Source organism: Vidua macroura, chromosome 6 (genome assembly GCF_024509145.1).
Source record: "Vidua macroura isolate BioBank_ID:100142 chromosome 6, ASM2450914v1, whole genome shotgun sequence".
NCBI classification, from domain to species: domain Eukaryota; kingdom Metazoa; phylum Chordata; class Aves; order Passeriformes; family Viduidae; genus Vidua; species Vidua macroura.
In genome coordinates this window covers 56476062-56496767 of record NC_071576.1, presented here as the reverse complement: position 1 = coordinate 56496767, position 20706 = coordinate 56476062, and the positions used below count along the sequence as shown (strand labels likewise).

The 20706-nt window shown below is 54.4% G+C and overlaps 1 protein-coding gene across 3 annotated transcripts; it reads right to left on the bottom strand.

Moving 5' to 3' along the window:
- Positions 1–1511: 1511 nt before the first annotated feature.
- On the bottom strand, positions 1512–19735 carry ANO9 (anoctamin 9). 3 transcript variants are annotated; one of them, XM_053980810.1, is made up of 24 exons: positions 16949–17314; positions 13223–13288; positions 12912–13028; positions 12530–12666; positions 12197–12246; positions 11887–11945; positions 11595–11677; positions 10761–10895; positions 10565–10661; positions 10219–10279; positions 9240–9322; positions 8878–8982; positions 7996–8160; positions 7880–7916; positions 7285–7396; positions 7060–7117; positions 6794–6891; positions 6497–6663; positions 5916–6068; positions 5538–5685; positions 5077–5187; positions 4889–4982; positions 4681–4793; positions 1512–2373 (listed from the first exon to the last, which is right to left on the bottom strand). In XM_053980810.1, exons 1-24 carry the CDS (start codon positions 16952–16954, stop codon positions 2346–2348), a joined length of 2283 nt encoding a protein of 760 aa, XP_053836785.1. In that variant the 5' UTR covers positions 16955–17314; the 3' UTR covers positions 1512–2345. The 3 variants fall into 3 exon arrangements, with proteins under 3 accessions (XP_053836785.1, XP_053836784.1, XP_053836786.1); XM_053980809.1 differs by lacking the exons at positions 12912–13028; positions 13223–13288; positions 16949–17314 and adding an exon at positions 18550–19735; XM_053980811.1 differs by lacking the exons at positions 12912–13028; positions 13223–13288.
- Between the last annotated feature and the right edge of the window lie 971 nt (positions 19736–20706).

The following is a 20706-nucleotide window of genomic DNA, read 5'->3' as shown; positions in this document are numbered from 1 at the left end:
GGAGGGGTCAGCAACACACCCAGTAGGTGTCACAAGGCTTCGGGGTCAAGGCTGAGCTCCCTGGTTCTCCAGGTTCAAGCACCCACAGAGGTATCAGGGCGAGAAGAAACCTGCCGTCAGCTGTGGGGTCTCCTGTTTGTTTCCTTCTCCTCCCTCTCCTCCTCTCTGTGCCTTTAGAGCCTTTTTGCCAGATGAAGCTGGTGCTGGAGGTGGTTGCTCCAGCTGGCACTGGCTGTGGGGAGCCAGATCTGGCCGTGGCCACTGGTGGAGAGCAGATATCCCCTGTGCTAATTACCATGGAGGTGATTAGAGGCTCGGCACGCCCCGGGCATGGATGTGGTCACAGCAGCACCAGCAGCCCCTGGACAAACACCAGTCTGAGCTGCAAAAGCATCAACCAGCACATGATTTGAGGCCAAGAAGGGAAGAAGACGGCCACGGGTGAAGTATATGTATTTATGTATATTCAAATATATATATATAGTATTATATTTAATAATGCATAAATATATGTAGATGTATATTGAATAACTATGCATATATAAATAAATAGGTACAGGTTACAGGTAGGACTCTGAGCCTGTTCCTGTGGAGAAACACCCTGACTCAGACTCCTCATTGTTTAGGATATAAGCCACCAGTTCTGTTGGCTTGTTGTGGGAGGGAAAGAGACAGATCTCTGTTGGCATCTCTGGGGAGAATCCTCTGCTCCTGGGCCCCACAGCCACTGGCTGTGTTTGTTTTGGAGCAGCCTTTTTTGAGAGCTGCACACTTATCATGGACACTGTGATGCATCAGCTGGAAAATCCAGTGTAAATCTGTTGGATTTGTGGGATGGTGAAGGATTGCATGGAAGAAGCCCAGGTCCTGGAGATGGCAGGGGTGTGGGGAGGCTTGGGAGCAAACCGGGAGCTGATAAGATCTTTCTTGTCCATCAGGGTTATCCCTGTGGTAAGTTACATGGAGGAGCAGATCCAGTTTTGGCCACAAAGGTGCAAAAACAGGACAAGCCTGAGGGCTCAGCAAGCTCCTTTCCATTCCCTATGGGGTTGTTAGTGGCTTTCCATGCTCTTGGGAGCGAAGTTCTGAGGCTGAGTTAACCCTGGTGCCTTTCACTGCAGTCCTGACTGGAATGTGTCACCTCCAGGGCACAGCCCCCAGGACTGACACCTTGGGAAGCGTCTGTGGTGGGATCCTCATGGGACACGGGTGGTGCCAGGGTGGTGTCCAGCCAGGCTGGGGTCACTACGGGTGGGAAAGGAGGGGGCTGCCCCCCAGTTCTACCTCTGGGATCCCCTGTCAGAGCCCCCTGAGCTGTGGCACCTGTCCAGTCCTGGGATGTCACCCCGTTCCTGCTGCAGACAAACTCATTCTGTCTGGAGTAGGGTGGCCAGCCAGTAGTGACGTCTCTAAAGGAAAAGGTGGGATAACCCTATCATTTGGGATTTGCTGTGTTTTTCCCATTTCCCCCACATATTTCCATTATCCTGGCACGTTTACCAGGCTGTGTCCCCATTGTGCATGGCCAAATCCTGGTGTCCCACCAGCCAGCTTCCACACAGCCCTCAGAGCGGGCACTGCAGCTGCCACCTGCTGTGATTGTCCCCACTAAGACAAGGAACGGTTGTGGGGGATGATTGGGGATGGCAGAGGAGGAAAGCAGGAGCAATGCCAGGCAGCGTGTCCACGTGGATGTTGTGTTTATTTACTGATGGCTGGTGGCAGCTGAGCCAGGAACAACTCCCAGGACCCGGCTGAGCCTGGAGCTAAACGCGAGATAACAACGGCATTTTCCCAAAGACCGTGGAGCTGCGTCCATGGAGACAGCAGGGCGGAGCTGCAGCCGTGTGGGAGTCATGCCGGGGAGGAGTTCGGTGAAAGAGGCACTCAAGTTCCCCAGTGGTGCGACAGTGGGGAGGTCACGGAAGGCAGTGGAAAAAGAGGCCAAAGTGCAACAAAAGGGCTGGAGAGGGAGCCTGGAACGAGGTAAGTGGTGTTTCCTGTGCTTAAGGAAGCGAGTGACAAGGACCCAGGTGATCTCCTGCAGCACAGCATCTGGGTGCTGCCCCTGGGTTTGTCCCCAGTGCCGCTGCTCTGTCTGTCCCAGCCACTCCCCATGCCGGGGAGGCACATCCCGGCCCTGCCACAGCATCCTTCCTTCCCAGGTCAGAAAGCAGCCTGCTCCTGTGAAGCCACTGTCTTGTCATCACTTCCCAGCTCAAGTCCAGCTTGGTCCCAGGTGGGACATGTGGCACCGTGTCGTGGGGTTCATCCGGCACCCCTGGCACTGCCAGGCCGGGAAAGGGGCTGGAGTCCGTGTTCTCCTTCTCCTTGGTGAGCGGTGGCTACACCTCAGTGGAGTATTCTGTCGTGCTGGGGAGAGAGGAGAGAGGTGTTGGGAAGGGAACTGTCTGAGTTGGGAGGTGTGGAAAAACACTCCAAGTAGGAATAGGGCCTCTTCCCCAAAATAGATGGAGAAAGAATGACAGGCTGTTTGTGGGAAAGCCCTGCTTGTGGGAAATCCCAGTCAGTAGGAAGGCAGAGATGGAAAGCTGTGACAGTGTGGTGTTGTGTTGGTATTGCATGGCCTGGTTTTTGGTACTGTGGGGGCAACAGAGGTGACTTCTGTGAGAAGCTGCTGGAAGCTTTCACCATGTCTGGCAGAGCCAATCCCTGATGGCTCCAAGATGGACATGCTGCTGGCTAAGGCTGAGCCAATTAGAGATGGAGATGTTGATAATGTATTTAAGAAGAAAATAAAAATAAAAAGGGACACAGTTTTTTTTTTGCTAGCCAGAGAAGAGGAGGAGATGAGAACATGTGAGGGAAACAAGATGCAGACACCAAGGTCAGTGCAGAAGCAGGGAGAAGGTGCTCCAGGCGCTAGAGCTGAGATTCCTCTGCAGACCGTGGTGAGACCATGGTGAAGCAGCTGTGCCCCTGCAGCCCATGGGGATCCAGAGGAGATGCAGAGATCCACCTGCAGCCTGTGGGGGAGATGAGCAGGTGGATGCCTGGAGGAGGCTGTGATCCAGTGGGAGACCTGGTGGAGGGAGGGGGCCCTGCTTCCAGGCTGGAGCAGCCTATCCTTGAAGGACTGACCCTGTGGAAGAGTGACCCACACCGCAGCAGCTTTAGGAGGACTGTGCGCCCATGGGGAGGGACTCACGTTGCAGCAGTTTTGGGAGGATTCCTGCTCGTGAGATTTGAGCCATGGGGGAGAGGATTGCAGAGAACTCTCTCCTGTGGGAAGGGACCCCACAGGGGGAGACTCCTCTCCCTGAGCAGTGGAAGAAAACCTCAGGTGATGAACTGACCAAAACCCCCATGCCCTGTCCCCTGCACTGTTGGTGGGAAGGAGGGGAGGGCTGGGGGAAGCAAAGGTGTTTTTAAGGGCTTATTTTACTTCTCATTATGGTCCTCTGATTTTGTTAGTAATAAATTCACTTTGTACTTCTAAGCTGAGCCTGTTTTGCCCTTGGAGTGTTTTCTCCTAGTCCTTATCTGAACTCATGAACCCTTTGTTAATTTTTTTCTCTCCTCTGCCCAGCTGTGGCAGGGGAGGGGGAGTGAGTGGCTTTTGTGGGTGCCTGGAGTTTGGCCAGTGTTAAACCATGACTCTGGTTGAAAGATGTTAGTGGGAGTGCATATTCTATTTGCCATCTGTTAGAGGTGGGGCAGTTATCTTCTGTTAATTGGGCAGTTTTCCTTCTCTCTTCCACAACCAATCCTCCCTCCAGGAGATATCTTCTGTTCATGGGTCATTGAATCTCATTGCATGACTGATAAAATTATATCATCCCATTGTGAGAAGCTCTGCCCAGGGAGAGGAGCCAAACATTCCTACCTGGATATAATCTGACATTTAGAACACCACAGCAGCCTTTTCCCACTGGATTCCCAAAGGAGCAGCTGTGAGACAGCATCCTGTGTCTTCTCCACTGGATTCCCAGAAGAGAACCAGGCCTATCTACACCACCACTGAACCTTCAGAGGAAAACTCCACACTCCTAGAGGATCCCTGCTCCAACAGAACCACAGCTGTCACTCCAGGAGGGCTGCAGCCACCAGTTAATTGGACTGCTACCAACACCCTGACCCACAGGGTGTCAGGTTGTATTTTGACTCTGTCAGTGGTTTGTTTTCTTGTTTGTACTATTGCATTTGTATTTTTAAGTTTCATAGTAAAGAACTGTTACTCCTATTCCCATATCTTTGCCTGAGAGCCTTTTAATTTCAAAATCATAATAATTCGGTGCGAGGGGGTTTACATTTTCCATTTCAAGGAAGGCTCCTGCCTTCCTTCGCAGACACCGTCTTTTCAAACCAAGACACAGGTGTTTCCTGAACCCCGCAATCTGCTCCCATCGGGATTATGGGTGGCAGCTGGGACAGGGTGGCCATGGAGAAGGGTCAGGCTGAGCCCTTCCCAGAGCAGGGCTTAGTCAGTATGGGACAGCAGCACTGGGGCAGCTACAATGGCTCTGTTTCCTACTGAAATACTTAATCCTTTTCCTTTAAACAAAGTTTAGATGGAAAACCTGGACCAAGTCCTCCCCTGGGCAAAATCACTTCTTGTTTTAACTTGGAGCTTTTTTTTTTTTCTAAAGGAAAAGGGGCTCCAGACCAGACAGATCCTGAAACCTGGCAACCCCTGGCACCTTCCAGGGCATCACCCACCTCAGTTCATTACGGAGATTGCTGTGTTTTTCCATCAGAATTTTATTCTTGACCTTCTGGGGGACATCGGGGATGTACCAGGCTGCGATCAGCTTCACACACAGAGCCACATGCTGTGGGAAGCAAAGGCAGTCAGGGTCTCCCAGCCTGGGACGAGGCACAGATCTAACCCCTTTCCCAGCCCTCTCCTGTCTCCCTGGGTGCTCACCTCGAAGAGGATGAGGAAGGCGAGCCGGGCTGCGAAGATGTGCCAGAACTGGACGGTGTAGGTGTAGTCGTCAGCATTCCGGTAATCCCGGTACCTGCAGCACAGCTCCGTCGGTGCCAGCCCAGGCCATGCCATTCTGGCCTGGATGTCAAGGTGAGGGACAGGTGGTGGCAGGGGGCTACTCTTACCTGCACTCCTTGATCTGCTGCCCTTTAAATTCTGGCAGCACCTTGGTGTGGGGCTCGAAGTCCTGGATGTGGAATACGGAGAGGCTGTTGTTGATGTACCCAGTGGAGCAGCTGCGGGGAAGGACCGGGTTGAGCACGGGTTGTACCTCCTGTTCTGGGGAAAGCAGAACCCACCTGGGGCTCTCACTGCCCACTTTCACAAAGCCTGGTGGAAATGGAGGGCTCAGAGGCTTCTGTCCAGTTTGAGTGAACTGGATCAGTCAGCCAAGGCTTGGAGAAACAGGGAGGGCAGGAGAGAGCATGTTTCTGCATCCTGGAAATGCTGTAGCTCTCTGATGTTACACACTGCCCTTTCCTTTTTGTGCTCCTGCAGTGGTGGCACTGAGGCAGAAGAGGACAGGGCTGTGGGGACAGGGCCATGGGGATGCTGTGGGCAGGAACTGTCTCAGAACCGAACTCACTCCATGCTGGTGTGGTTCTCCCTCATGCAGGGGCTGTACATGTACTTGTAGACCTGCACGGGGATGAAGTCGGAGGTGATGGCGATCACCAGCCCATTCCCAATGACAGCCAGGATGCCAATGGCCTCGAGGACCTGCAGCCAGATCCCTGTGGGAGAGGAGCAGCCAGTGAGGTCCCTCTGCCAGCTCACTGCCACCATTCCAGCTCAGGGACAGCTTTAGCATGGCCAGGTCAAGGAAGGAGCCTCCAAGCTGCGCTTCAGCCTCTGGCAGAGCCTGAAGCAGCCTCTCCTTCTCCGACTCGTGGCTCTCCCTGTGCTGTCCCACGGCCATGGGGTGCTTAGGGGCTCAGCCTGGTGCTGGCAGGACCACTCTCACCGATGTCCTTGGCCTTCCTGGGCACCATGCGCCGGCGCAGCCGCATCATCTTGATGGCGTCCATGTGGATCTCGATGACGTTGTTGATGAGGGCCAGCAGGGGGGCCAGAGGAAAGGCTGCCACGAAGATGGTGGTGAAGCTGTACTGAATCACTGTGGAGGGGCAAACGCCGGGTGCTGGTGTGAAGCCATGGCAGAGGGGACGTCCCCCTCTGCTTGGGTTTGTCCTGCTTTGTGGCTTGGGTCGGAGGGGTTTGCAGGGGTGGAAGGGGAGATAGCCACATCTTTGGGACACCCAGCTCTCACAGAGCTGTCAGAGAGTGGGATCTGTGGGGATAGTTGAGCCAGCCAGGCACAGGCACACCCTGGGGTTACAGCTGTGGCCCTGGAAGGGAGAGGAAGGTCTGAGGCAGGGCCAAAGGCTAGCACAGTTGCTTGCTCTCTGTTTTGGGAATGATCTTGGTGTCCCAGGGCTTTCAGAGCGGGGCTGGGTGTGGAGCTGTGGCTCCTTGCCTGTATATGGACTCCCTAGCATCCATCACTCCCCAGCCAAGGAGTGCACATGGATCTGCCCCACATACCTATCTCCAGGTACTCATTGAACAAGCTGAAGATGTTGACCTCGTTGAGTTCATAGTTATTCAGCCACTGCCTTTTGCAGGGGTCCTCTGCCTCCTCCTCTTCTCCTAACATCAGATTTCTCTTCTTCGGGCGCTTTTTCTTCTTCCGTAGCTGATGGGATATCAAGCTGCAGTGGGAGAGAGGGATTTGTGTGGCTGCCTGCAGGGCTGGGCTGCTTCCAGCACATCCCTAGAGGAAGGGGAAAAGGAAGAAGACCAGGGTTCCTCTCTCTGCCAGGGTCAGTGTGGGAAGCTTACGGGATGAGATACTCCATGATGTTGCTGATGGTCTGCTTGAGCACCATGATGACAGCCATCTGGATGAAGAGGTCGGTGATGCAGCCGCTAGGGTGGCACTGGAGGGAACAACAAGACAGGGGTTGTGCCCTGCAAGTAGGGTGGGTGGGCTCCAGGGCCCCTTTGGCAGGTGCTATTGGAGAAAGCTGAGCTTCCCAGAGGCTCCCTGGGCAGTAGGGAAGGGAAGAGGAGGAGTTGTCTGTGGGGTCAGAGAGTGGGTGCCTCACCTCCTCCAGCCTCCAGTGGCCAGCGATGCGCACGTAGTGCCCTGGGTGGCCGTTAATCCTGAGCAAGGAAGCAACAGTGATACCCATGGGGTCATGGCCCTTTTGAGTCCCAAATGGGGTCCCTGTGCCTCGTGGGGAGGGCAGAGGGGCTGGGCTGTCCATACACCCTGAGGAGAGTCAGGAACACCCATCCCAAACCCTGGCTGCCCTGTGTTCTCCACTCACCGTCCCAGGAAGAAGGCGATGTAGATAAGCGAGGAGAAGTTTGTGAAGAACTGAAAGAGGAAGATCTTCACGGTGAAGCTGTTCTCCCGCTGGGAGAAGGTCCGTGGTTTCTCTAGGAAAGGGATCAATACCCGAGGGCTTGGTCATGGAGCAGTAGGACCTTGCCCTGCTCCCCCAAGGGTGCCACCACAGCTCTGAAGGTCCAAAGGGCATCTACCACTCATGAAGTCTTCCCTGCCCTCCACCTGAGCCTTCTGATGGAGGTGAGGCCACCCAAGCCAGGAGGTCCCTCGGAGCCATGAGCTGAGGGAGAAGGGGCCTTAGAGCTGAGAGGAAATCCATGTTGTGACTTCTCCTAGAGCTGGGGGGTCCTGCTCATACCAGGTCTCAGCCCTGTAGGGTGACTGTCCCTGCAAAGCTGGCTGTGGGACAGCATGTGGCCCACAGGTGAGTGTGTGCTGGGGGCTGCTGGCCTCCCTGTCTGGAGGTGCCTGGGGACTGCCTTGTGCTGGTGGAAGGAGGGAAGGTGACGAGAGGCTGGCTGTGCTCAGGGACAAAAGGGTGCTGCAGGTGGGACAGACCCCATTTCCCTTACCCAGGTCACAGAGGAAGAGGGCCACGTGCCAGTTGACCTGCAGGACAGAGGGATACGATGAGCAGGGGCTGTTGGCCGTGGAGAAATCCTGCCAGACAGACCATGTGGCTCCTCACCTTGGTCATGATGACGATGGTGATGTAGTGCAGCACGGCCCCCGTCATCACAGCCACGATGTCGGCGTGCTTGCTCAGCAGGTTCACTTCGCTCTGCGTGAACAGAGCCATGGCCACCGCCCGGTAGATGACGAGTGCGTGAGCAATGCCGATCAGCACCATGATCTGTGGAGAGGGAGACAAGGGGTCAGGAGCCACCGAGGGCACGTGCTCCATCACAACTGATGGTCCCCTCAGGAGGGCCCTGGAGGTGGCCTCAAAGGCAAACCAGCGCCCTTCGGTGGAGGTGGAGGCCAACAAGTTCGTAAGGTGGGTGTAATGATGGGACAGGGAGTAACAGGTACAAACTGAAAGAGGGGAAATTTAGGCTGGGTGTTAGGAAGAAATTCTTCCCTGTGAGGGTGGGGAGATACTGGATCAGACTCCCCAGGGATGTTGCAAATGCCCCAACACTGGCAGTGTTCAAGGCCAGGTGGGACAAGGTCTTGAACAACCTAGAGTAGTGGGAGATGTCCCTGCCCATGGCACAGGGCTTGGGACTAGATAAGGTCCCTTCCAACCCTTAACATTCTGTGATTCCAGGATTCTATGTCTCCACCTGAACCAGTCTCCATTGACCCACAGCAGGCACAAATGCATTGGGATTTGCCTCTTCCTGCTCTCCGTGTCACTGCCTTGATCCTCACTGCAAGACCAGAGCCTTCAGCCCATGTCCCCAAAGGGTGGGTTGGCCCTGCCATCAGCACAGTGAGGTGTGAGCATGAGGAAGCCCCATGATCATTGTGATGGGCATGAAACTGCCCTAAAAACCTGATCTGTGCCTTTGCTCCCTTGATCCATGTGCCCTCAAACCAAATGTTCCTGTTGTCACCTGGCACATACCATCAGCAGGGCCAAGATGAGGACGATGGTGCTGCGGAAGTAGGAGTGCTGGTACGGCCGGGGTTCGTGCTGTGAGTTATTGATCAGCTGCAGAGCCAGCTCCTCCTTAAAAAAAATATATATATTAAAGTTAAAAATGGGAAAATAAAGGTCCCAGCAGTGCTTTGTGCCCCTTGTGTCAGTGGACAGATGGGATGAGGAGTGCTGGAGAAGGACAGGGGTGAGCACCCAACCCACAAGAGCATGCCCAAGCCTGACTGAGTTCAGTCTGGGCAAGGAACCCCTCTGATGTGTCTTTTATAGATCCAGGTGACTCCTGCCCTGAAAGGGGAAGCACCAAGCATGAAAGATGATGTCCTCACCTCTTCCTCATCCCACCCGTATAGGTCCCAGCTGGTGGCCACATTGGCTCTCTCCCTCTTCCACAGCTCCAGGAATACAGTGGCTGGATTGGGAAGGAGAAAGTGCAGTGACACTTAGGAATGGCTCTGAAGCCACCCCTCTGTCTCCCAGAGAGTCACATCACATCCAACCTGATGGCAAACCAGCCTGGACTACCCTTGGCTCATGGACAAGCAGTCCTCTCTGCGCCTTGGTGACCTGGAAGGGCCCTGGACAGGCAGCAGTGAGGGAACAGGGATGGTGCAGGTGAGCTTTCACTGGCCTGGTCTAGTGTGTCCATAGGCAATTTGGGATAAGTCACTTTTCAGGTGGAATGGGTGTCCTGCACTGCACCCCTGCAAGGCTACACCTCTCCAACTCCAATTCCAACCACCCCTTATGTTAATTGGATGGACAGTCCTGATTGTGTCCCTGTGTGACCCAGCCCACGGACACACTCAGGACTGTGCCATGGCTTCGCAGGTGGGACACCCGGCCCATTCCTGAGGTGGCCGGTCAGGGAACGGGCTGGAAAAAGCCAGATGGAAAAGCCAGATGAGTGTGTAACAACGGCAGTGATGGCATCCCATCATCCCACAGCCACTCCCACGAGGCCCTGCAGTGATTTGGGAGGGTGGAGGAGGAGTCTGGAGCCCCCTCCTTCCTGTGGTTGTGGCCATTTATAGGCAGCTGCTAGAAAATTGCTGGGTGCCTTTGGGGAGGCTATGCTGAGCAGAAGCTTCAGGTACGACAAGCTTCAGGTAAGGAATATTTTGGGAGCTGGAGGATATCACCAGGGTGGTTTTGTCTCTTGCGGTATCTGGAAGGGGAGCTGTAGGCTCTGGAAGCGGAGGAGATATAAACCCCTCCCAAAGGGTGAAGCTACGTTGGTGTTCCTTTTTCCACCTTCTGCTTCCTCTCCCAACCACATGTACTGGGCACCCAGGCATGGACACCTACCCCAGATGGCCATGAACATGGCAAACACCACCGTGGCCTCATTGTCAATCATGTGAGTGACCTGGAAGAGATGAAGGAAGAGCGTGATGGGGCACTGAGGTCCAGGGGCTGTGGTACCTCGGGGTCTTGGCATTTTTGTCTCCCCTGACGCAGGTAAAGGTGCTACAGGAGGGCAAAACACAGAAGGTGATGGACACTGGGGCTTGTTACTGGTAAAATATTCCATGGTGGTGATGGAGATGGTGATCTGGGGTGGGGCTTCTTTTTAGTGCTGCAGGAGCAGCATGAGCTGGGAGTGTTTCCCCATCCTTTACCTTGAGCCTGCCCTGGAAAGGGGGTTCCCTACCTTGGCATAGGTGCAGGTGTCAGAGAGGACCCAGAACGAGCAATTCTGGTCACAGAGTGGGCACATGATGGTGTTGTTGGCATCACAGATCTCCTTGCTGGAAGAAAGGAGAAGAGAAGCCAAGGGGGACGAGGGTGCCTCTGAGCCACCTGCAGAGCTGGATGGGATGTGCATTTGGCATTCCCAAGGGCCTTACCTCACCTGGCTGGAACTGAAAACAGTAGCCCCAGCTGCGACGGTTGCCAGCCCAGCCAGGGCAGCGAAAATCAGCAGGTAGGTGTACCAGCCCAGCCAGGCAAAGTATAAGGCCACCTTCTCTCCAAAATAGCACCTAGGAGGAAAGGTGAGGTGGGAGTTGCAGCCAGAAAAGAGATCAGACTTCGGGAGTCACTAGAAAATGCCCGTGGTGGCAGTATCTCAGTTTTTATGGTGTGGGGAGCAGGTTGGAGTCATGGATAAGAAATGACTACAGACTGAGGGACTGGGAGCCCTGTATCCTGTGCCAGCTGTCAGAGGTGCACCTCTATTTTAAGATCTCCCCTCTCTACCAGAGCCCCCTGGCAGGTTTATGAAGTAACACGTTCTTTTTGCCCTCCTGCCCCTGCCCACGGAGTTAGTTTCCAAAAACAAGAGCTGTGCTCTCTCCTGGGATTTTATGTGGTTGTAGAAGCCCCATGTTGCCTTTACTGCCCCAAGTTCAGCCTCGGGCTGGCTGTGCAGCACTGATGCTCCATTCCCACCTCTCCTGCCTTCTGAATGTGGCTGAAAACCAAACAGGTTCATTACATTCCTCACAGACACGGGGGTTGTTTCATGCTGTAGGATTAGCAGATGGAGCTTGGAGCCACAGGGATAACCCTCAGGCTAAAAGCTTTGGATGCTGCAGAGGCAGCCCAGTGCTTGTGAGAAGAGCCAGGTTCAAACTAATGATTTTTAAGACAATGCAGGAGCCTGGCAAAGGGCATCGAGCTCTCTGGGTTTCAGGTGGGACCTCTTGGTTAGAAAGATCTGCCTCTTGTGCCTGTGTTACCTGATCTCCTCAATTGGCTGTTCCTTAAATAGAACTCTCCAGCGAGCCCACTTCTTCTTTAGTATTTCCCTTATCTCTTCTTTCTGGAGAGCAGAGAAGTTGGTTGGATGCAGGAACACCAGGGCACCCTTAATGCCCTGCCCAGTTCCAAAGCAGCTGCCAGAAGCTTTGCCATGCCCTTCACCCAGTGAGCTCCTGGCGCAGCCCCAGTTGCCCACAGGTCCCCCCCACCCCATCCTCCTCTTCCATCTCTCCTGGATTTTCCTCCCAGGCACTCTGTGCTCAGCCTCACCTTGTGCAGGGGAAAGGCTGCCTCAAACACCTTCTTCTTCATCAGGTCATGTAGCTTCTCTGGGAGCAGAGCAGAAGGGACAGGGTTAGACTTAGGGTTTTGGGGAGACAGAGCAGAGGAACTCCTGGTTCCTTCAGTCCAAATCTCCCAGCCTCTGGATGAAGCAGCAAATTGACTTGTCTGAGCTCCCCCCCTTTCTGTTCTCCCCAGGATGGCAAGGCAGCTGGGATGCCAGTGCCCAGGATTCTTGGGCAGGATTCTTCCTGCAGATCCAGGTTGAACATCCCCCCTGTGATCCCCATTCCCTTACCTAAGTCGGACGTCACGGTGTTCTGCAGGATGAAGTGCACGACCCGTATCCTGAACAAGGAGAAACTCTGCTTAAAGGCTGCTCTGGGATACAGACTTGTGTTGTGCGGCTCAGAAAAACAGGGCAGAGAAGGCAGAAGGTGTGCACTAAAATCCAGGGGAGCAAGGGAGGGAGAAATTTGGGCAGTGAGAAGCCATCAGCTTTGCACGTGGGAGGTGAAGGATGGTTCTGTGGAAAGTGAAAAGCCTGGCACAGCTGTGAACCGAGCTGGAAAATGGATGCTGGTGTGGAGAAGAGTGAGTGCAGGAGGCTGGAAATCAGCTCAGCACCCACCTGGTGGTCACTGGGACGTCCTGGTAGGCACTGGAGTTTTGCTGCCTGCTGTTGGGGTTCGTCAGGAGACACTGGTATTTCCAGAAGATGTGCTGTGGGGCACGGACTCCATAAAAGAGCTTTGTGTCCTCAATTTTCTGGTGAGGGGAAGAGAAGAGCTGTTAAAACAGAGCCAGAGAGGCAGGAAAGGCCCAGAGCTGGAAGGGCTGGGGGCTGTGTGAGTCCTGGGGCTGGGGTCTTTCTCTGCTGGTTGAGCAAGTGGGTTGTTTTCCTGCTCTGATGTGGTGAACAGCTCAATGGTTCAGGCCTCTCCCATTTCCTGGGATGCAGGAGCCCAAGTCAGGCCAAGTATCTGCTGCCTTTTCCTCCCAGAGCCCCTCACCTTGATAGTGAAGCCCTTCTTGCTCAGCTCATCCAGGAACTTCTTCCTCTTGATCTCTTTCTCACTGCCCATTTCGTGGATGTCACTCACCAGGACAAAATCCCACTTCTCTTCATTCTGCCCACAAAACCAGCAGGGAATTATTAGGGATGGAAAGCTGAGACTCTCCTTCCCAACTCCAGCCTCTTGGAGGTTTGGACCCTCATTGTGGCTGTGTAGAGGGGAGCTGGGAATGAGCAAGGGAAATGGGGATTTGTCCCCTCTCTGAGGTGGGCTGGACTCGCTGCAGATGCAGAAGGAGCAGAGCTTACCGGGGAGGCAAAGGAGTCTGTGTCCTCAGCAGGAAATTCCCTGCAGGGAGTCAGCAGAATTTCATCCTGGTGAAAAAGAAAACCAGTGGAAGGAAGGCTTCAGCAGGCTCCCTGGGGGATGCTGCATTTTCCTCTTCCAGCAGCCTCCAAGAGCTGCCCAGGGAGGAAGGTAAGAGCAGGCTTGTGTGAAACCTTGTCCCACATGCTCCTGATCACCAGTTTGGGGTCTTGCCAAGCCAGCCAGGGATTTGTGTTTAGGAATGCTGCAGGGACCCCTGGGAGGGTGTGCAGCCTCCCCTAGAACTCATCGTGCCCAATGGTGCCCTGGGGCTGTGAGAGATCTGGACCAGGAGAAAAAAACCTCTCTCAAGCTCTTTCACCTGATGCCCTGACATTGGTACTGGGGAAGTGTTCACCTTTCTCCCTCTCTGTTCATGCTAGAGTGGATTTTACAGGCTTTAATCAGCCTTTTCCATTTGTCAGTTGTTCCTGTCAGATAGGGCACTGTTGGCTTTTTGGGGAGGGTGGGGAAGTAGTTTTAAATTCCAGTAAAGGGAGAGTGGAGCACGGGCACTTGGAGGCTGGCACAACCCTGCTAAAGCAGGTGAAAAAAGTCCTTGGAAGGCATGTTGGATGCTTCAGGCTGCAGCCGAGGTACAGAGGGGGGAGGATGTGCTGCTGATCATAAAATCATAGAATAGCCCAAGTTGAAAGGGACTCACAAGGATAATTGAATCCAGCTCCTGGCCCTGCACAGGACCACCCCAAGCATCCATGTGCCTAACTGTGTTGTCCAAACACTGCTTGAACTCTGGCTTTTGCCTGTTCTCCTCCTGTGTGTGAGTGGCTCTGGAGAGAACAGCTGTGCAGCTCCCACCTTCCTGGTTACAGGTAATTACACTCCGACATCCCAGGGTGTGGATGTGGGGGAGCACATCATGGAATGGTTTGTGTTGGAAAGGACCTTCATGCGCATCCACTTCCCCCCAGGGACATCTTGCACTAGACCAGGTTGCTCCAGCCTGGCCTTGGACACTTCCAGGGATGGGGCAGCCACAGCTTCCCTGTGCACCCTGTGCCAGGGCCTCAGCACCCCCACAGGGAAGGATTTCTCCCCAGTATCCCATCTAATCCTGCTTTCCTTCAGCTTAAGCCATCAGCTGCCCCTGTGGGGGATTTTTCCACCCTTTGATGTGATTTGTGGTGTGTTCCCACAAACAGCTACGCCGCTGTTCCTGAGGGAAGGTGACGCAGTACAGCAGCAGGAAGGGGAATGGGAATTTCCAGGGATGGGAATACTGTCACTTGGTGTCACCAGAGACACTGTGACCTAAAAGAGCAGCCAGCCAGATGAGTTGCTCTGGCTGTAATCTTGGCAGCAGAGCCATGGTGGTGCAACTGTGCCCTGATGTAAGATCTGCATTCCGAGCTTTCACTGGAGAATGAGGCCATGGGAGCAGAGAGGTCGGGATGAGGAAAGGGCTGAAATATTCTGCCAGATGCTCGCTCACATGGATCAGCCAAAGCACAAGAGCCATGAGGAGACTGGCTGACAAGAATGAGAAGCAGGAAGGCTTGAGAAGAGGGATGCTCTCCCCCAGAGGTGCTGTTGTAACAAGAGCCAGAACTTCTCTTGAGTAAAAGGTACCCCAGTTTATAGCAAGAGGCAGAGGGAGGGTTCTGGTGCTGTCATCTGCTCTAACCAGGTTTGGGGGGCAGGATTGGATGCAGCAGTTCCCTGTATCCCAGTCTGAGCCCCTCTCTGGACACAGGGGAGGGGGTGGGAACCTCTCAGGGATCTGCCTGCTGCCAGTGCTCTGATGCTGGCATGGATCTGGCCTGGCACACTCTGCTGTTGTGTTGGCTCATTCCTGCCTGGCTGGTTTCTCTCAGCCTCCATGTGCACCAGCCTCATCTTGCAGCAATTCCCTGCCAGTGCCACCTGTGATCTTGTGGATGGATGTGGAGGGGAAGCCATCCTTTGGGTATGGGAATGTTTTAGGGTGTTCCTAATGCCACCTTGGCACACTTGGCACACTTTTCCTGCTGCCGCTGTCTCCCGTAAAGCTTAAGATGAGGTGAAGGGACCTGCTGGCATCACACCTTCTGCTCCCAGGTGGCTCCCAACTCCAACACCTGGGACAGTCCTGCTTGGGCATCTGAGCATCCCAGCCAGCACATCCACTTCCTTGGGAAGAGGCTGAGAGGTTACCAAGGTATGGCTTCTGGGGCTCAGGCTGCCATGCAGGTGCCCAGCTTGCTTTTGGGGCCATATGGGGTGTGTATAGAATCCCAGAATCCCAGAGTGCCTTGGGTGGAAGGGACCTTAAAACCTGACCAGTTCCACCTTCTGCCATGGGCATGGACACCTTCCACTGACCCAGGTTGCTCCAAGCCTTCCCAGACTGGCCTTGGACACTTCCAGGGATGGGACAGCCACAGCTTCTCTAGGAAATCCATTCCAGGGCCCCACCACCCTCACAGGGAAGGATTTCTTCCCAGTATCCCATCTAATCCTGCGCTCTGGCAGTTTGAAGCCATCCCCCTTGTCCTGCCACTGCAGTTCTTGATGGGAAGACAGGGATGTGTGGGCAGGGATAGCTTCAGCAGGCAGGGACTTTGGATCACTGCTACTCTCACAACTAATTGTTTTTTCCTGGGAATTAGGGACACTGTCTGACAGTGGCTGCTGTGCTCTGGCCTCGCAGGGCAGCGGGATCAGGTGCAGGCAAGGCCACCTGTTCTCTGCAGTGGTTGTACAAGCCCTGGGCTCTATTCCTGCTCTCGGGAAGGACAGTTTCAGTTTACTGCTTCCTGCCCTGTGGTTGGAACAGGATGTGGAGGTGCTGCTGTGCAAAGGTGTAAAAGCGATCGGCACAGTGGGAAGCAGGAATTTCCATGTTTGAAAAGGGTTTCCATGCCTCCAAGGTGTATCATTGGTCCTTGTCCCCAGGCAGGTAACCCACTGCCCTGAGTGTTCCTTCTGGGAAATGGCCACAGGCACCCTTGGGCTGTGTGCAGAGTCACCATGTGAGTAACTCAGGACAAGGACCTGGATAGGATCTGGCATCCTTGTTTTCCTTTCCAGTCATGGATTGGTGTGGGGTTGGGTGGTTCCCGTCACCCACACTGAGATGATCAAATTGGTCTTATCTCCAGGATGTTTCTTACTCAGCTTCCCTTGGAGCACTTCCACCTTAGCCCGTGGCTTCCTGAGAAGTGGGACAGCCTTTGCTTGGAGAGGCAGACCTGTACCTTTACTACTTGCCCTGAATTTGGAGAGTTTGCCTGGCTTTTCCCAGGAAAAAAACACACACATCTTTTCTTCCAAATTATAAAAGAAAAAGATCACAGCTCCCCCTCTGCCCTTGCTGTATTCCAGGTGCTCCTGGAACACCTGGGACTGTCACCTCTGCAGTGCTCATTCCTAGGTTTACATAAGCTCTGTCCATGCCATCCTTCTCTGCTCTGTGCTCTGGCACCTTTGAATTCTGGGACCAACATGTGGGGCCAGTGTGACCCCACTGCACCTTGGGATGGTGCATGGGACGGGCAGCACATCCTGCTTTCCCTGTCACACACTTTTAGGAATTTTATACCTTAAAGGCTGAAAGCAGGTGAGTGGCAGAGATTGGAGGTTAGCGTAGCCTGTGTTTCCAAGCCACAGGTGCTCAGAGGTGCTGAAAAGCAGCATCCTGGGAATATCGGGGCAGTTTCTGTTCTTACCTGCATGGTGAAGTGGAGAGCCTTCCTCGATGCCCCTCTCTCCCGGAGCCCCTCGGAGCAGATCCCTAAGGAGAGGGCTGGTGTGCAGGATGGGCTGGAGGCTCCTGGGCTCTCTCACGCTGTGGTTTCCTTTCCCAGCTCCTTCGCCCGAGGTCTCAGAGGTCTCCTGTGAACCGAGAGGTGCCGTGACTTCCGTGTGGCACTCGTGCTTGCCTTGGGAGGGAGCTGCCTCTGCCTAGCAGTGGGCAGATATCGGGAGGAGGTGAGGGAGCTGCCCTTCACCCTCGCCCAGAGGAGTGGCAAGCCCAGAACCGCCCTGCGCAGGTAACAGTGCCGAGCTCCTCCTGCCAGCTCCAGGGCGCTGCTTTCCCCTCTGCCCCTCCTGGTGCCAGGGCTGTGTGCGGTGCCCTGTGACATCCCCAAGAGCTGCCATAAAATGGCCACAAGGAGCTATTAACAGAAGCTCTGGAAAGCTCTAGAAATCTCCTCTTGACACCTCACTGGTGGGTAAAACAGCTGTGGGAGTCATGTGCTGTTTTCTTCCCATGTGTAACAGTGCTGTCAGCCTGGCCTTGAACACTTCCACGGCTTCTCTGGGCAACCTGTGCCAGGGCCTCACCACCCTCACAAGGAGAATTTCTTCCCAATATCCCATCTAACCCTGCCCTCTGGCAGTGGGAAGCCATTCCCCCTTATCCTGTCACTCCAGGCCCTCGTCCAAAGCCTCTCTCCAGCTTCCTTGCAGACTCCCTTCAGATACTGGAAGGGGCAATCAGGTTACACCAAAGCCTTCTTTTCTCTGGCTGAGCAATTCCAATCCTCTCAGCCTTTCCTCATGGCAGGGCTGCTCCATCTCTCTGTTCAGCTTGGTGTCCCTCCTCTGGACTCTCTCCAGCAGGTCCATGTCCTTCCTGTGCTGGGGACTCTGGAGCTGGATGCAGAAGTTCAGGTAGGGTCTCACCTGAACAGAGCAGAGGGAAAGAGTCAATTCCCATCTGGACCTCTGGCTTGGAACAGGGAACAACTCTTCTTATAAAAAGTGAGTGAAATGTTATGTGTAAGCCAGATCTTTTTTCGAGGGGAGGGGTTGTTGCTTTCATTTACAAATAAGAAGAGCGTTTCCTGGGAATAACAGGAGGGTCAGTAACTGCTGTGGATTCCCTTGTGCCCTCCAATAGCATTTCTGTGGGCTGCTATAAAATAAACCAAGTCCTGGGAGTGGTAATCCAGCTGTGTTCTGCTAGGAAAGGCAGCCAGCATTTCCAGAGTGGTGCTCCCAGTTAAGCCCCCATCATCCTGTGGCTTTGCCCAGTGCCTTGAACAGGTGCCAAACCAGACCTGGGGATTATCGGGGGGGGGGGGGGGGGGAAATAGAGTTATCTTCCCAATATCCTGCTGTGTGTGAAACCAAGGTGTGGGCAGACCTTTAGCCTTCCAGGGGTGATCCACCTGCTGGGAGCGGAGAACAGGCTGTATCTCTGGGAGAGAGCGTGTGTTTACCCAGAGAGAGTGAAGCCCTGCCAGGCGGTGCTTTCCACCTGACGGCAGGGCAAAGGCCTTTGCAATGGGAGCGCTGCTGTGTTCCAGGGAATTGGGGTTACCTGTGGGAGGAACAGCTGTGGCATTCCTCCCATGCTCCTGCTTCTCCTTCCTGAGAAGAGCTCAGCTTTCCGGGCAGCCCAGGAGGTCATGCACCCAGCAGCAGTTCCCAAAGCCCATGGATGTCGCAGCCAATGGGGAAGGTGAGTCTGTGCCTGCAGGTTGGCTTTGAGGTATCTCCAGGATCTTTCATGGCACTCGGAGGAGACCATGCTGCTGCTGCTCCTGTTTAGGAGAAATTTGGTTTTGCTTGGGCAGGATTTAGCTGCATTGGCAGCAAGGCAGGTGAGCAAGCTGATGTTGTCCCTCTTCCAGTGCTTCCCTCTCCTCCTGTGTTTGCTGCTCTCGGGTGACTGGGGCTGAGTAGGCAGCAGGAAAAGCTGAAATTGGGGAGGGAGCCACATGAATGCTGTGTGAGCAGAGGAAATTAGGATGTGATCAGCTCTGTGGCTGCTGGGTTGGTCACACACCTGAACCCACTGGACTTCAGCTGCCTTGGGCAGTGATTTGACCTGCACTGAGTGTTGTCAGGGAAGCTCCAGGAGCATTCCCTGAGCTGTTAGTCCTGGCTGGATGTGGAGATGGTAATTCCCACCTGAGGAGACTGCTGAAGGGTTTTGTGTGTGAAACCACTGTGGCTGGGTAGAGGCTGCTTGTCCACCTCCAGCCTGGCAGCAATACTTCTGGGCAGGGAGCTCCTCTTCTGAGGGTGCAAAGGCACTGATTCAGGATGGTGCTAAAATGGCAGCAGATGTCTGTGCTCTCTCAAAGCTGGGGTGTTTTCACCCAAATCCTGGTCTGTTTGGATCCGTGGGTATCCCTGGAGCTACAGTCAATACGTTAGGGCAGAGGAGGTGGTTTGGGGTGAAACCCTGCTTGTAATTAAAGTACTGGGTGCTCATTCCAAGCAGGGAAGGCTTAGACGGGATATTAGGAGAAGGTTCTTCCCACCCGAGGGTGGTCAGGCACTGGAACAGGCTCCCCAGGGAATGGTCACGGCCTCAAGGCTGCTGGAGCTCAAGGAGGCTTTGGCAACGCTCTCAGGCACAGAATGGGATTGTTGTGGTGTCTGGGCAGCTGGACTGGCTGATCCTTATGGATCCCTTCCAACCCGGGATATTCTCCGATCTCGTGGAACAAGGTGAGTGCCTCCAGCTCTCATAGAGCATCGTGGGATGTGCAGGAGAGTGTTTTAGGCTGGATGGGGGATTGTGCAGCAGACAGAAATGTCCCTTATCTATCCCACAACTCTGTTCTGCTGGGGCTTGCCCGCTCCTCGCCCAGCCCGCTCCTGCCCTCCTGTGGCCAGCTCCGTAATTCCACAGAATCCGAGAATCCTGGAGTGGTGGGGATTGGAAGGGACATCAAAAGCCTGTCCATTGCCACCCCCTGCCATGGGCCCTGACACCTTCACTATCCCAGGTTGCTCCAAACCTTGTCCAGCCTGGCCTTGGACACTTCCAGGCATGGGGCAGCCACAGCTTCTCTGGGCAAACTGTGGCAGGGCCTCACCCCCACACTGGGAAGGATTTCTTCCCAATGTCCCGTCTAACCCTGCTCTCTTTCAGTACTTCACAGAACTATGGAATAGCTTTGGGTGGGAAGGGACCTCTAAAGGTCATCTTGATTATTTGCTGTCCTGTAAATGTTTCCTCTAATTTCCTTCCCCGTTTCATTTCTCTGCTCCCACAGGACTTTGCCTTCCCTCCACACAGTATTCCTGGAGCTTGCTGCCATGCCAAGATCTTTCCAGAAAGCCGGAGCTCCCTGCCTGCCATCTGGGATCAGTATGGCACATTCTGGATGAGGAGCCTGACCAAGGTAATTTGGGAAGGGCTGAGGAATTTTAGATTTCTTCAAATCCAAAGACACAGGGGAACCCTGCAAGCACCCGCAGCCCTTGGCCAGACCCTCCGGGTGGGAACAAAAACTTTCGCCGAGCAAAACACATTTTATTTCGCCAGCAAAACGCACATAGCTAACAGATACTGAACATTTCATCGCACAAAGACGCGGGAATCGGCACAGCCACGGCATCGGGGATGGGGTACCCAAGGTGGGGTACTCGAGAGCCGCACGGCCGCCTGGCGAAGGACACTTTTGTGGGGACATATTGTTTAATTGCCGCTCTTGGGCCGCCCTGAGGGGCTCGGGCTCCT

What these genes read in the sequence shown, in the direction of transcription:
- ANO9 (XM_053980809.1), bottom strand. Translation starts at nt 18,951, where the DNA reads ATGTGGCTCCCTCCCCAATTTCAGCTTTTCCTGCTGCCTACTCAGCCC. An exon ending in CACCGTGACGTCCGACTTAG is followed by an intron (nt 11,946 to 12,196) that starts GTAAGGGAATGG and finishes CTCTGCTCCCAG; the next exon opens with AGAAGCTACATGACCTGATG. An exon ending in ATCGCCTTCTTCCTGGGACG is followed by an intron (nt 7,118 to 7,284) that starts GTGAGTGGAGAA and finishes TTCCTTGCTCAG; the next exon opens with GATTAACGGCCACCCAGGGC.